The following is a 15,179-nucleotide window of genomic DNA, read 5'->3' as shown; positions in this document are numbered from 1 at the left end:
TTAAATGAATGTACACAAATGTGTTAATAAGGGTAGTATTTGTCATAAATCAACATATTAAAGTGGGCTATCGAGGTGTTCTTTTCGTATTGATGATGGAGAAAATTGGCGCCCTGTCAGCAAAAACTCTTCTTCGTCCATCACTAGACTGGGACTCGTACCTCCATGCAGAACAAATAAGCCATGTAGTGGCAGCTCCGACTTGTATAATATATATATATATATATATATATATATATATATATATAAACGAGCTCTAAACCGTAATTCTAAACTAGCTCTAAACCGTGCCGCCACCACCATCTCTCTCAAGTTAAAGAGTATTCCTTTATCCCTCACAGAGTGAAAGAAGCTATAAGACATTTTGGGGTCCCTAATTTTGCTCATCGAATTTTGGTAATCAACTTGATGCTTAATGTCACGCCCCATCTATCTGCAGAGATGCTACGCGGACATGACAAGACTGATGTTCTAAGGTCTTTTACATGTGTAGATCTTGTGAAATATTAGAAAGAGTTGAAGATTTTAGGCTATTGGAGAGGTTTTAGACGTGTAGAGAAGATTCTAAAAGTGCCGGAGTTTTGTATTGTTGCAAATGTCTAGAACATTTATCTGGACGGTTCTAGACAATATGCATGGTATCTATAAATAAGGTAAGAGTCACAAGCTACTGTGCGGAGCGTGGGTATATTAAAACAATGTATAATAAATTATATTTAAGCAATATAATCAAACAGTGTGTCGACAGAGAAAAGCAAAGAATCCGCGAGCAAATGATTTTTACTTCTTTCTTTTGATCGGGCAAACGAGGAGAAGAACAACTCGTCGTCCAAACAATCCGCAAGCAACTGATTTTTACTTCCTTCTTTTTTATCAGGCTTTTACTTCTTAAGCAATATAATCAAACGGTGGGTCGACAGAGAAAAACAAAGAATCCGCGAGCAAATGATTTTTACTTCTTTCTTTTACTTCTTTCTTTTGATCGGGCAAACGAGGAGAAGAAGAACTGGTCGTCCAAGCAATCCGCAAGCAACTGATTTTTACTTCCTTCTTTTTTATCAGGCTTTTACTTCTTTCGCCATCCAAACAATCCTTGAGCAAGAAGGACCCAATCCAAACAATCCGTGAGCAAGAAGGACCCAACAAGAATCGGACAGTGTATTCTATTCTAATAAATGTGGCCCGTGTCTCATTTTCTAAGTACTTATTATTTTTCGTTTTCTTATGGGCATTTCTTGCTTTTTGTTATAATGCTTGCAAGAGAATTTGTGTATAATAAAACCCTCCTCCCGAACATGTATCAGGGGACAAAGAGACTCGAAGACAATAAATTACAAAAACATGAAATGTAAAAATAACTTTGTTAAATGAATGTACACAAATGTGTTAATAAGGGAAGTATTTGTCATAAATCAACATATTAAAGTGGGCTACCGAGGTGGTGTTCTTTTCGTATTGATGATGGAGAAAATTGGCGCCTTGTCAGCAAAAACTCTTCTTCGTCCATCACTAGATGGGGACTCGTACCTCCATGCAGGACCAATAAGCCATGCAGTGGCAGCTCCACCTACTAAGCCTCCTACCTGAAGTTTTCAACATAACATAAAAGCAATCAAAATCCACCCAAATAAATAAATTCAAATAGAATCATTATCAGCACACTTGAAAAATCACTTTATAGGGATGTTTTGGTGTGTGTGTGTTGGGGGGGGGGGGGGGGGGGTTGGTTTTCAGGGGTCAGTGGCACCAGCGGTTTGGAAGTACAATAACGGGGAATGAGAGGATGCGAGTATGGCGGGATAGGAAAGACCTGCTGCTGCATCTGCATTTCCTCACACACTCTTCTAACCCCACTCTTTCCTCTTTTATTAAGTGTCGCGGTTACCATAGCTCATACATTTGCTTGAATCTTTGGGAAAGAATTTTGGGGTTTCGGGTCCTAAAAAAAGGCTCTACTCTATCCAGCTTTTATCCCGTTGCTGCATTGGGACCTTATGAGCCAGGACAGCCTATACTGAAGGAGACAAATTCATATACCCTGCTCTACAATTGGAGGGCTTTCTCGAAAGAGCTCCCTTGAATAAAAAAATGAATTATAACATAAAATGCAACAAATACACTGTTATACTTACATGTCCCCAGTTATCAATGCCTTTAGACAAAATACCAATAGCCTGCATGATAGACGATAATTGCCATTATTTGAATCATTATAAGCTATAAAAAGCATAAAATAACAAAGATCATTGTGAAAAATGCAGTAAGATGAAGAAAGACTCAGACGCAAACATAATTTATGTGAGTGAGAGCACTTTTAAACTACCACAGACCACTAGACTTCATTCAATAGAATTAATATATGGCATAACTCAGCTGAATCACAATAACTTCAATAAGATTTCCCTAGTTTTCCACCATATAGTGCAAGGATTTAAGTAAGGTTGTGAAGGGCATACCATATTTAGAACAATCACACGCGCTATATGCTGCAAGTCTCTCTTACTACCTTTAACCAGGTCCCTGTGCCTCAAGACAAACACTGCAAAGGCTCCAACCTGACCACAAACTGATTCTATAAATATAGAAATATAAAACACAAGAAAAAGGGAAAGAGAAGCATTTTTTTTTTCTTTTTTTTTTTTTTTTTCTTTTTTCACTTTAGAGACAATGTACACATTGACAAAATACAAGTCCCAGAGCTTTATAACAGGATGGCATATAGAAATATGAGAATTGATCAAGGCTTATTCCAAAGTTCATTTTTAAAGATTGAAATCTATAACCTTCATTAAACAGTGTTTAAATCAACATTTACCAACTACAGGCAGAAAAAAACAAAAAAGAATGTCTATAAAATTATTATTATTTTTTTGGTGCTGGCAATTAACTCCCATAATGCACTTGGGGGAGACTCAAACACAACACCTTTCACTTTGAAATGAGAGGAAATACCTCTAGGCCTGGGTGGTAAAGAATGTCTATAATTGACATAGTAAAATAGGAGAGAGTAAAAAATTAAAATAAGAGAATTACATATTAAGCCTTGCGAAAAATAAGTACATAGAACTTATGCATTCACCACCAAGCTTGGGTCGTATCTCCACCTCCCTAAAGGGAAGGTTGAGGGTCAAGCTCCAATTGGGGAAAAAATTGTGTGTGAGTTGCCTACCTACCATATATATATATATAGGGGTTGACTTCCATATTCAACTATTCTAGAAGCTTCTGTGAACATGTGAATGCTGGATACTAGGCCCCTTTTTTTCCTCACTTTTGGTTCTCTTTATTCAAACGTGAGTTTAAGAAAGTAAGTACTTTGTGATCATAGAGTTCAAAAAACTTACTAATCCAAAAATTGCACCAGATGCACCAACCGCAGGTGCTTTGCAGAGCCAATAACTCATTGCGGAACCTGATTTCTTGAAACCATCAAATTAGAATAATAATGAAGTGCCACTTGTTTCTTTGAAAATAAGGAACTGCATTGTCTATTGTAGTAGGATTATGAGCTGTTACTTGCAATTGCAGAGGTGAAATAAACTGCAATATATCTTCTAGGACCACTAATATTCTCCATAGTAGGACCAACAGAGTTCAAAGAGTAACAATTAACCTGAAATGGTCAAATCTGCGCTTAAACAACCAAACTGAAAATCAGTCAAGAATTTCCAAGAAGTAACATTCAAACCAGACCATTAGGTGCCCAATATTTGCATGCAAGAAAGATGATGTAGCAAGCCTCCATAGCTGTCCTTTGTCAATGAGACTATTAATCTGCACTACATCAACCAGTGGGAGATGAGCCAAAAACATAAATTTTCGGATATAAAAGATAATACACATCCGTATCAATTTTTATTTTCATTTTTTTCATGTCTAACCTTAGCTCCCCATAGCAATAGCTTCCCTTGTGTTGCAGTTTGTGCAATATAGACTCTGCACAAAGAAACTACTGGATAAAAGACTCTCACTGGTCTGTACAGAAACAATTCAGAAAGCTGGGAAGTAGAAAATGAACCTACTATGATTTAAGGGAATGTGTTGGGGAAGAAAAAGAAAACAAGAATGGAAGAGACTGCGTATGAGATGACGAAACCAAACAAGAATGGAAGACACTGCGTAAGAGATGTTGATACCCTTAAACAATGCGATATAATGATTTTATTTTGTCCTTGTTTGGGAAGCTGGTACTCACAACACATTAATCGCAAGGAGGATATTGGTCCATTGCCTTCCATTAAATGAGACATCTCTTGATGTCCCCAAGTATGACTTCCTTGCATCTCCAGAATCGTTTCTTCTTTCTTCTCCATCAAAGAAATATAAGCAAGACAAGCATGTTGCTGAGAAAGCATCACATGACCATTGAAGTATGTTCATTCCTTTAAAATCAAGGGCTCTTTCATGCCATGCATCCTTAAAAGAAGGCACGTGTCCCAGACGAGAGATTTTCTGTTGAACAAGAAAATCACAGTTAAGGTCTTTTCTAAATTATATAATCAGCCTGAAGAAAATTTCTTTCGGCATAACATAAATTATTAAGTGTAATGGCAGGATTCAAATGTAGCTTCCTTTTCTAGGTGAATCAATTTCAAACACCCAATTGCGATTCTATTATTGGGCATCTGATTATGATTTGGGTTTTGCCATTCAGCGTTTCTTGCCTTTTTTCGAAGATATGGCATTATTGAACTGCTGTTTACTCCTCAAACCAATTGGATCAGATGGGTAGCCAAGGCTCAAATTGGAGGGCTGCCAAATTATTACAAATTAGAATGCCCAAGCAATTTTTATTTGCCATTACTTCAGTGACACGATTCATTTGAAAGTGCAACAACTATTGATTGCACAAGTACCAAATAGATAGTTTGAGGAGTGAAAAGCTTTCTACATAGTACCATAATTATAATCAGCTCATAGTGAGTTGGTATACACGTAAAGTGATGTATGATAAGTGCAAAGAACACTCTCCTACAAGCTCTAGTGTAAAGCTTGATGTAGGTAGCATTAAAAGGGTTTCCTTCACGTTGATTATATTATTATTTTTGGTGGCAAAAGGTTGGTAAATAAATCCGGGTTGACAGTTTGTAAAGTGTGTAGGAAAGGGCTAAGTTTTGCTGTTTTAACTAGTCAAGGAATGAAGTTTGCTTAGCCCCGTCTTACTGTGGCTGCTCTTTACGCTCCTATTTTTTGTTACAACAGTATCCACGAAAAGTCACTAAGGATAGCTGGTATTGCTTAATGTGCCAGAATTGAATGATTGGAATTGAGGTTGTTCATCAAGGTGATAGGTTGCTTGATTTTTAGGAAAAAGGTTGCTAGAATATCTAGGCAACTCCTATCAACTAGACATCAAGCATTAAGATAGTACTAGTATTTTGGAGGTAGGCTTTTGCTAGAAGAATCAGTGAAAATTATGAACTCATTGTGATTAAAAATAAATCAAAGAGAAGAAGACTCTAGGAATCATTTCTCAGTTTCTTAGGCATCACACCTAGGTAACATTATTGCATCTTACTACCAAAAAGCTGTAAAATTTTCAAATTGAAAATAATTATCAGACTTCTAGATAGCCAATTCTAATGAGACCTGGATTCTATATCTAGAAACAAAGAGACTTCAACCAGTAAAACCAATATAAACCTATTAGAATCTGGATATGACAATCAATACAGCTTATGTCAAGCAAATTATAATATTAGCAACATACCTTTACAGTATTTAAGCAAATTATACTACATGTATGCTAGTTGATATCCCACACATTGCTCCCTTTACGGAGTTTATACTTCAAAATTTACAAATCATAATGGCCATTGATTTTATTATGTAAGCATCCATGAAAGTTCACATATACGTCCAAGTTTCAGTTATTGCAAGGATCTTATGCAGGTCACCCAAAAGTGAAGAGAATTTAGGTAATTCAAGATTTCCCAAAACAAGCATATTGGGATAAGTAGCACACAAGTTAATGGAATTAGAAAATAAGTATTACAAGGCTTTCAATAAAAAGGTAACAGAGAATACTGATAATGCATGTTGAACATTGGATTTACCCAAAAACAACAATATATAATGATAAACACAGCCATTGATTCCAAATTCACCAAAAGTGTTGATATCCAAGCAATTTACAGTTCGAGATCCGTGCTTCGAACATGAACTGAATTCAGTGATCTATAATTTCTTCTTAATTTTTTTCCTTTACTTAAAATCTTATTTTTCTTCGTAAGAAATAAATTTAATAAAGAAAAAATTCCAAAAATCTAATTGAAAATTAATAAGATAGGCTTTTCAGGTAAACATTTATAGGAAATGGACCATGACTCATTCAACAGCTCAAGTTTGCAGTAAAATAGGTTCAACTTATGTACATTGTTGGACCACATGATATTGTACTTGATCATCCCAATGCTTTGATCTAACTTCCATATGCTTAACCAAATTCCTATCTGCCATACTGAGATGCAACCAGAAAGCCTAAATTTGATCAACATCATGACCAATTCATACCAATACACTCTACATGTAGCGGAAAAATTATGGAACAAATGATAAGAGTTCATCAAATGAACAAAAAAATAGTTATATCAGAACTCATATTACCCAATTTAGTCATACAAAATCGCTGTATTCAATGTAATAAAATGTTTTTTTTTTTTTTTTTTTTTGTCTCTTGGCAAGATATATAGAGAGAGGAATACCCTGAAAGACGATGGAAGAAGAAACCCTAGATGAAAACGGTGGCAGAGGAAGCGACGGCGGAGGAAGTGGCCGAGGTGGTGTGCAGTGGCGGTGGTGACTAGGTGGCTTGGTGTGGGACCCACTCTGAAATTTGGGAAGGGAAACCCCGGTGGGTGAGGCCGAGGCACTGCTGAACCGACCATCACTCTGCTCCGCTAAGAGAGAGAGAGAGAGAGAGAGAGAGAGAGAGAGTCTACCTATTGAACCACTCGAAATGGACCACTTGTTCGACGACCAATTTAGTCCATGTGATTAAAAGTAATAATGACTAATTACAAAAGGTGAAATAATATTTAAACTTTAAAATTAATATTTATTAATTACAAAAAGGTAATAAAATATTTAAACTTTAGTTTAAAAAGTAAATAAAAATATTTAGAGAAAATTCTAAACGACAATTATAGAAAAATTAATTTTTTTTATTGAGTTCTTAGAAAATAATTTAAAAAAAAATTGAAACAAAAAAGGTTTATGTATAATTTTTTCATCCCGCATATCTAAAAATAAAACCAAACAAGCAAAACAAAATAAATATATGATAATAAATAATAAAAAAAAAAGATTTTTGAAAATTGGATATAAGTCTTTTGATTAATTGTAGAGTATTATTTATATCTATACCTAATATCTAATTCCAATTGGTTGGCTCAAATGATCTCGTGGTTTGTGTCGCATATAACTAATATTCAACTCCCAAGTGCAAATTATTTATTTAAAATATCTCAATATGCACAATATCTCTAAGAAAAATGAAAGGTAGATTTTCTAATGCTAAGAATAACTAGAGAAATTTTGTGTAACTGAAACCACTCATTTAAAAATAAATAGTTACAATGGAGCATGTAATCCAACTTAATAAATTAAGAGGTTAGGTAATAAAACAATGTCTACATCCCATGAAACAAAAACGTACACAACCATATATTATTGACACCCCGAATATCATTATAATATATATATATATATATATATATATATATATGTATTGTCATATAAAATCGTAATCATAGTGCTAAATAGTTAAAATATGAACATTTTTTTTCTTCAAGGCTTCTTCAAATCAAAAACCTTTCCAAAACCTGTAGTCCACCCAGCTGATCAACAATTGATTAGTACTTTGCCCCTTTTATCAAGTTAACTGCAAAATAAGATTTGAGTTAAAAATAAAGGAATTACATATTATATATATACACATATATATAGGGAGAGAGAGGGAGGGAGGGAGGGGGAGCTTAAAAGCTTAGAGCATACCATTTTTCTCCCACAACAAATTTATGATTTTAAAAATCATATCTAAAATGACTCATTTTTCTGAAAAGGTCTATTTTGGATGATGGATTTCTACCTTTAAATCAATGTAAAAGTGAATGAGATCATTCAATTCATACATTGGATGAACAATTAAATGAAGCATATGCATCAAAGAAATAGACATACCTGCCAGCCCTTGATACCTTTTCATTTGCATCAGAGCAATCTCTAAAAAAAATTATATATAAACACATACCTACCGAAGAGATGATTCAATCATAAATTGTTTATACAAACCACTTTCTTCTCGCTTCTACAGGACTGCAATTTGGACAAAAATCTAGAAAATGAGCCAAGAGCGCCACCACGGACCATCTGTAGAAAATAACACATTTCTGTTACATTTTACTTCAAGAGAGTTAGCAGCTCCAAGAGTTATGAGTTTATACAATGAATGTTACAGCTTAATCCATGTCTGTCTGTAAAATGTTACCAGATAAATTAGTATGACCGCAATATTAATGATGATAGAGATGGACTAGCTAGATAGCTTTCATTTTAGCATAATATGAATGAACAAGAATGTAGGATATGAAATGTTAATTTTGTGTGTGAAATTTGAATTAAACCATAGTTTTAAACAAAACAAATAAAGTACCTTCGGAGGAAGAGTTTATTCTATTGCCTCTGACATTGAGGTACCATGACCTCCAATTTGACAATAGACTGATTGGCCACAAAGAATGCAGTTGAGTCCACCACCTGTTGAGTTGATCTGCTACCTCTTCCACACCAAAATTTTCAGCAATATTGTCAATTTGATCCGAATCATCGTCAACTTTTAGCTGGTACCGACACACTGGACATGTATTGTGGATGCTCAACCAAGGAATGATGCAATCAGGGTGATAAAAATGTTTGCAAGGCAGCTCTCTCACTTCCACTCCAACCTCAAACTCATCCTTGCAGACTGGACAGTAGGAGTCAGTGCTCAAATGTCCCGATGTGAGTATCACCGTAGGCAAAGCCTCAATGGCTGAAACAAGTGCAGGAGGTGGTCGGGGCCTATCATTCTGTGTCAGCTCCTGAATCACCTCTTCAATCCCATTACCGGGAGAGACTTCCATCGAGTCCATGGCCTCAGGAACCGCGCTTTCAGGTGGAGAGAGGGCTCCTGGGGGACGAATAGGGCGTGCCAAATGGAGGACTATCCAAGCTTCGCGAGCACGCCAGTTTTCATCACTAGTTTGGCTTGTTGCTGAGGGGGGATCAAACATTGCAGCCATGGCATCAAGTAACCGCGATGCAGGGGATAGTTCGAGGCCACTCAAGAGCATTGGCCTTGACATGTCGAGTTCAGAGCCGAGTAGGCCTAAACAATGGGGACACAAAGTTTGAGATGGGTTGGTTGAGGCTATCCTGACAGTTCTTTGGCATTGCCTACACCAATAGTAATGGTGAGTTCTCATTCTCTGGACTCCATTGACCCTAACCCGAGGGCGATTGATCAGAGACATGGCTATGGAGGTTGGAATTTGAGTGGGTTTTTGGAGATTGATTTAAGGTGGAAAAGGAAAGAAAATGATGGAAGGTTTTATATGTATGGGTTTGTGAATAGAAGAAAGAAAGGAATGGCTTTTAGGAGTTGTATACTGAGATTCTATCTTTTTAGAAAAACTGTTGCCTGACTTGTTTGGTTTCTTTGCTTAGTCCATCATGTCGATCTCCTTTTAACAAAGAAAAGGATGAGTGAGAGAAGATGCTAAAGTTATGTTATACAGATGGTAATGCAGGTTTAGAAGTTTTAATTGAAATATGTTTCACTTTCTATTTATTTCCTAATTTTCTGAATATTTTAAATAAATAAAAAAATTTAAAAAATCTTCACTAGGGTTGCAAACAAATTGGAACTATTGGCATTCCTTTGTTAAACTGAATAATTCATGGCTTCGTTCCTAGAAACCCTGGAATTAATAAAAATGGGCAATCCTGAGCCAAATCCTGTTTTCCAAAAACAAACGAAGGTTCGGAAAGCGAAAATCAAAAAAGGGATAGGTGCAGAGACTCAATGGAAGCTGTTCTAACATGTGGAGTTGACTAAGTTGTGTTGTTAGAAGAATCTTTTTTCATCGAAACTTCAGAAAGGATGAGAGCTCGTGAAAAAATGTTCATTGGTCGAAATTCATGAATTAAAACAGACAAAACTAGTGAATATTATTCATTTAATAGAATTTATATGTTTTATAATTGAATTGCTCTTTATTAATTTTGACCTAAAGTTTGAGCTCAATAATTGAGTTTGGCTATAGCAAATTATTTAACCTTTAATCTTTCACTTCGAACCAAATAATAAGTTACAACTTTTGGTGATAAAAAGGAAAGTAACATTTTTTTTTTCTCAATTCTTGCATGTGCCATAGGTTAATAAATTTTATAAGACCTGACATAAATTAGTGTTATAATATCCGTTTTACTATTTTATTAAATTTTATGAGATCTGACATAAATTAGTGCTATAATATTTATTTTGCTCTTTTATTTTTTCAAAAATGTCCCGGATTTGAAAAAGTTAACAGTAACATATAAGATTATTTATTTAATTGTGGCCCACATGATTTGGACATGTGACATATTACTTGGTGGGTAAGTAAATAGATATTAATTAATATTATTTATTTTTGGTCAACTTATAATTACCTTTTTGGTAATTACTTATTGGAGAAGTGTTTTCCTTTCTTATTCCTTACTTTAATGGAAAGTATAATTATGTTACTATAAGGAAAACTAGTCCTCTCTCTGCCTTTATAAAAGTGCATATACTCCATCAATTATGTACAATTAATGATACAACACGTAAAAGTTTTATGTGTACAAAAGGCCAAGAGAGAGAAACCAGTTTCCACCTTTGTCTGTTGATCAGAGTTGCAGATTAGTTCGTGGTTAAAGGATCTAGAAGTTGGATTTAATCTCAACAAGGTTTGACATCATGAATCGAGGTATTTATATCTAACTATTTATTTATGCATTATAGATATGTGAAAATCATGAAGTTCTAAGATTATGGGATTCATGTTTATTTGTGATGAATGGTTTAACACGAATAATTATAGTTTACATGTGGTATCAGAGCTAACGGTTTAGGAACTCATTATTTTTCATTAAAGTTGCATAAATAATATGTATAAGTTTAAAATTAAATGATTGTATAATCCATTATTTTAGAATCGTATGTTTAGATCAGTCCGTGTGGTTTTTGGGTTTGGGTACCTCAATTTCCGAGCCAAAATTGAATTATGAAAGTTGATTACTGATACATAGTTTACATATGTGTAATAGTACAAATGTATGCATAATGTGTGTAAGACAAACAACTTCAATGCTTTAGGTTACTAATTTTCGTGCATGACTAATAAAGAACATTGAATTAAAATAATAATAATAATAATAATAATAATAATAGCATTTGTCTTGCTATTGTTTTATAGAAACAGTCAGTTGTGAAAGGATTACAAAAACTCATTATTATTATTATTTAAAAATTAATAAATACATAAAGTTTGTGTATTTATTTATTTTATTAAAGAGGTTTAAATTATTGTTATAAGTATTTGTCCAATGATTTGAAGATTCTGATTTTAATTTAAAATAAATTAAAATTAAAGTTATTGAATATATAAAATATATGTATTGATTTATTTATTTTAGGAATTTGAATTTCTAGAATAATTTGTGAGTTTAGAAATTTAATCTAATAAATTAGACATGCAAATAACTTGTTGTTTCGTACCTAAACATACATACATATTGTAGAATCAATTTTAAATTGATTCAATTATGATCTTTAAGTCCGAAAATAAAATAATATATTTTATTATGTATATAAAATAAAAAGATATTTTCTATGAAATTTCGGACTATTAAGTTTTTGAGATCGAAGTTGCTTAAACTTTAATTGATAATTATGAGTATGTGTGTATAATGTTAAATGGGTAAATTAATAATTAATTAATTACTACTTAATTTAATATTCATATTATGTGTGGGTTAGTAGCTACCAAAGTGGCCTAACCATAATAATCGATGAATATTGATTTTAGTAGTAAATATAACTTAATGATGAATTAATTACTGTCTAATTTAATATTCATATTATGTGAAGATTGATAGCTACTAAAGTGGCCCAATCATAATGATTGGTGAATATTAATTTTTGTAATAGACATAATTAATCATAAATTAATTACTATCTAATTTAATATTCATATTATGTAAAGGTTGGTAGCTACCAAAGTGGCCTAACCATAATAGTTGATGAATATTAATTTTAGTAGTAAACATAATTGCAATATTTCATGAATTATGATGCTTATAATTTTTTGTGATATTTATGAATATTGATTTTATTTAATTATGAGAAATAATTCCTCAAAGGGAATTGATTTTCAAGTGATTAAATAAAAATTAAAGGGTCTATGTATTTTTTTTTTATTAGGTAAATATAGGATATCCAAAGGTAACTTATTTGTTTAATTAAATAATGCATCACCAATAAAGGTATACGTATAAATACATATAAGCATCATTATTAGTATTTTATAGTTGCCACCCAAAGGGGTACTATAGTTATACATTGTATTTATATTTTTAAGTTATACATACGTGTTGTTAACTCAAAGCATTATTGTTGTTAAGATTTTATCTTATTATATTTGTTTTATTACATCCCTTAATGCGCATGCTACATCTGTTCTGATTCTCAATATGACTAACTTCTCATAATGAAATGAGTAAGTTGAGTTCAAAATTTAAATATATTAAATCTTAATTTAACATTTTAAATTGAGAAACTTACTGTTATTACTGATAAAAACAGTGAGGAAGAAAAGATTCTCCATAAAGCTTGGGAGAGATCGAACAGATTAAGCATTATGGTTATGCGAATAATTGTTCCTCATAGTGATAGTGCTAAGGAATATTTGATTATAAGAATGTTTTCGTGTTGTAGATAAATATCTAAAACGAAAATTATTAATTGATATAACTACTATGGATTTTTTGTTGTACTCGTACCATGTATGATCGTATTTTTAGATGACTAATGTTGCTGCAAAATTGAGAACCTTATGGATGATTGTGAATGGGAATTTTCTTATTCAATTTATTCTCAATTTCTTGTCTATTTAGTATGGGTCATTTCGAATTAACACTATTAAGACAAGTGGAAAGTGATTTAATTGACCATTATGTTAATTTATGAGGAGACAAAACTTAAGTAGCAAGGTAATCATTATGTTCATCTGACGATTCAAGAAGTTAGAAAGAAATTTGGGAATAAGTCAGAAAAGGCAATAAGTGAGCAACACCCAAAATTAAAAGATTTAGGTCAATCTACTAAAAGAAAGTAATGTAATAATGAAAAAATGTCATTAATGTATTGAACACTTTTAGAAAGATTACACGACATATAAAGAATGATTCGAAAAAGAAAAGTACGCTTTTGGTTTTTGTATATTGCGAATTACTTGTTGAAATTCTTTTTAATACATGATAGGTTGACTTAAGTACTAATATTTATGTTTCTAATAGATGCAAGAATTTTTTATGGCCTAAACCACAAATTCAAATAAGAATTTCTTATTTATGATAATGAGGAAAAAGTTTTGTTAAAACCATTGTGACACTATGTTTAATGTTAGACAATGGATTTTATTTAAATTATTTTAAAATTTTTATGTTTATTCAATTTCCCATAATTTGATTTTATTTCAAAAACTTTATGTTAATGGTTTTTCATTTAAATTTGGTAATGATATTTATTTAAGAAATTATAATTTGTGAGTTATGGCATTATTGTTGATGATTTCTGTAAATTCAAATTTGATGGTTTATTTATTAAAATCCTTTTAATCTTGTATCATAATTTTAGAATTAAGCGTAGCTCAATTAATAGAAAATTTATCTTTGGCATAAAAGACTAAGTCAATATCTAGTGAAAGGTTAGGAAAATTAGTAAAGGATGTGATTCTTCTGAATCTAAACTTTACTGATTTTGATGTGTGTGTAGATTGTATTAAGGGTAGACAAACTAAACGCACAAAGAAATGAGCCACAATAAGTACATAGCTTCTTGAAATTATTTGTAGACCTTCTGATGTTCCATCTTTTGGAGGAGAAAAGTATTTTATCGCCTTTATAGTTAATTTTTCACGATATGGATATATCTATTTGTTGTATGAAAAATCTCAAGCAGTGGGTACTCTTGAAGTATACATAAATGAGGTTGAAAAACAACTAGATAGAAAGTGAAAATCATAAGGTCATATAGAGGTGGTGAATATTATGTAAAGTATGATAAAACAGGTTAATACTCTAACCGTTTGTTAAACTCCTTGAAATGTATGCCATTTGTGTTCAATATACTTTGTTATATATGCCACAGTAGAAGCGTGTAGCTGTAAGGCGTAATCGTACTCTTATGGAATTGGTCAGGAGTATGTTAAGTAATTCCTCGTTACCCATAATGTTGTGGATATTAAGTAATCTAAATGGTACAAGTTTTACTATCCGAAACATAGTACGATAATTATTGAAACCGGTAATGTCAGATTCATTAAGAATGGTGAAATCAGTGGGAGTGATAAAAATAAGAATTTGATCATTTCAGAAGTTAGGGTACAAATATCTTTATCCATAACTTATAAGGAAATAATTGCTCCTTCAGTTGTTGAACCGTATAACAACGAAGAATAATTAAATGATCAACAACTCTATAATGAGATTGTCACCAATGAATAGATTGTAGAAAAATCATAAGGAATAACATTAAGACGATCTCAAAGAGAAAGAAGATCTGTTATTCCAGATGACCATGTGATATATCTGCAAGAATCTGATTTTGATATATAGTAAGATATATACGGATCCGGTTACATATTCACAAGCCATTAACAGTAATGATTTTCCTAAATGGATTAGTGTCATGAATGAAGAGATTATAAAGAAATCTTCTCTCTAGTATTTAAGAAGGAATCTTTTAAAATATCATGGCATTAGTAGCTTATTATGATTTAAAGTTACATCAATTGGATGTGAATACAATTTTTATGAATAGGAGTTTATAAGAGGAAGTCCATATGGAACAACTTGAAAACTTCATATTAGAGGGTAAAAAATTCATGATCCGT

The 15,179-nt window shown here is 32.5% G+C and overlaps 2 protein-coding genes across 2 annotated transcripts; both read right to left on the bottom strand.

Moving 5' to 3' along the window:
* Positions 1 to 1,344: 1,344 nt before the first annotated feature.
* On the bottom strand, positions 1,345 to 6,942 carry LOC132294349 (RHOMBOID-like protein 10, chloroplastic). The gene is made up of 9 exons (XM_059792170.1): positions 6,705 to 6,942; positions 4,196 to 4,452; positions 3,882 to 3,936; positions 3,694 to 3,774; positions 3,517 to 3,613; positions 3,345 to 3,412; positions 2,457 to 2,555; positions 2,133 to 2,174; positions 1,345 to 1,583 (listed from the first exon to the last, which is right to left on the bottom strand). Exons 1-9 carry the CDS (start codon positions 6,885 to 6,887, stop codon positions 1,431 to 1,433), a joined length of 1,035 nt encoding a protein of 344 aa, XP_059648153.1. The 5' UTR covers positions 6,888 to 6,942; the 3' UTR covers positions 1,345 to 1,430.
* Positions 6,943 to 7,622: 680 nt separating this feature from the next.
* LOC132294350 (E3 ubiquitin-protein ligase RZF1-like) lies at positions 7,623 to 9,542 on the bottom strand. Its single transcript, XM_059792171.1, has 2 exons — positions 8,654 to 9,542; positions 7,623 to 8,370 (listed from the first exon to the last, which is right to left on the bottom strand). Exons 1-2 carry the CDS (start codon positions 9,510 to 9,512, stop codon positions 8,336 to 8,338), a joined length of 894 nt encoding a protein of 297 aa, XP_059648154.1. The 5' UTR covers positions 9,513 to 9,542; the 3' UTR covers positions 7,623 to 8,335.
* Between the last annotated feature and the right edge of the window lie 5,637 nt (positions 9,543 to 15,179).

Source organism: Cornus florida, unplaced genomic scaffold (genome assembly GCF_030987335.1).
Source record: "Cornus florida cultivar Cherokee Brave unplaced genomic scaffold, ASM3098733v1 CherokeeBrave_3.0.0_Hap2_Chr02, whole genome shotgun sequence".
Lineage (NCBI taxonomy): Eukaryota > Viridiplantae > Streptophyta > Magnoliopsida > Cornales > Cornaceae > Cornus > Cornus florida.
Note: the sequence above shows the minus strand (reverse complement) of the source record. Positions and strands in the feature narration are given on the sequence as shown.

What these genes read in the sequence shown, in the direction of transcription:
- LOC132294350 (XM_059792171.1), bottom strand. Translation starts at nt 9,512, where the DNA reads ATGTCTCTGATCAATCGCCCTCGGGTTAGGGTCAATGGAGTCCAGAGA. An exon ending in AATAAACTCTTCCTCCGAAG is followed by an intron (nt 8,371 to 8,653) that starts GTACTTTATTTG and finishes TATTTTCTACAG; the next exon opens with ATGGTCCGTGGTGGCGCTCT.
- LOC132294349 (XM_059792170.1), bottom strand. Translation starts at nt 6,887, where the DNA reads ATGGTCGGTTCAGCAGTGCCTCGGCCTCACCCACCGGGGTTTCCCTTC. An exon ending in CTCCTTGCGATTAATGTGTT is followed by an intron (nt 3,937 to 4,195) that starts GTGAGTACCAGC and finishes TTCTTTGTGCAG; the next exon opens with AGTCTATATTGCACAAACTG. An exon ending in CTGGTGCAATTTTTGGATTA is followed by an intron (nt 2,556 to 3,344) that starts GTAAGTTTTTTG and finishes GTTTGTGGTCAG; the next exon opens with GTTGGAGCCTTTGCAGTGTT.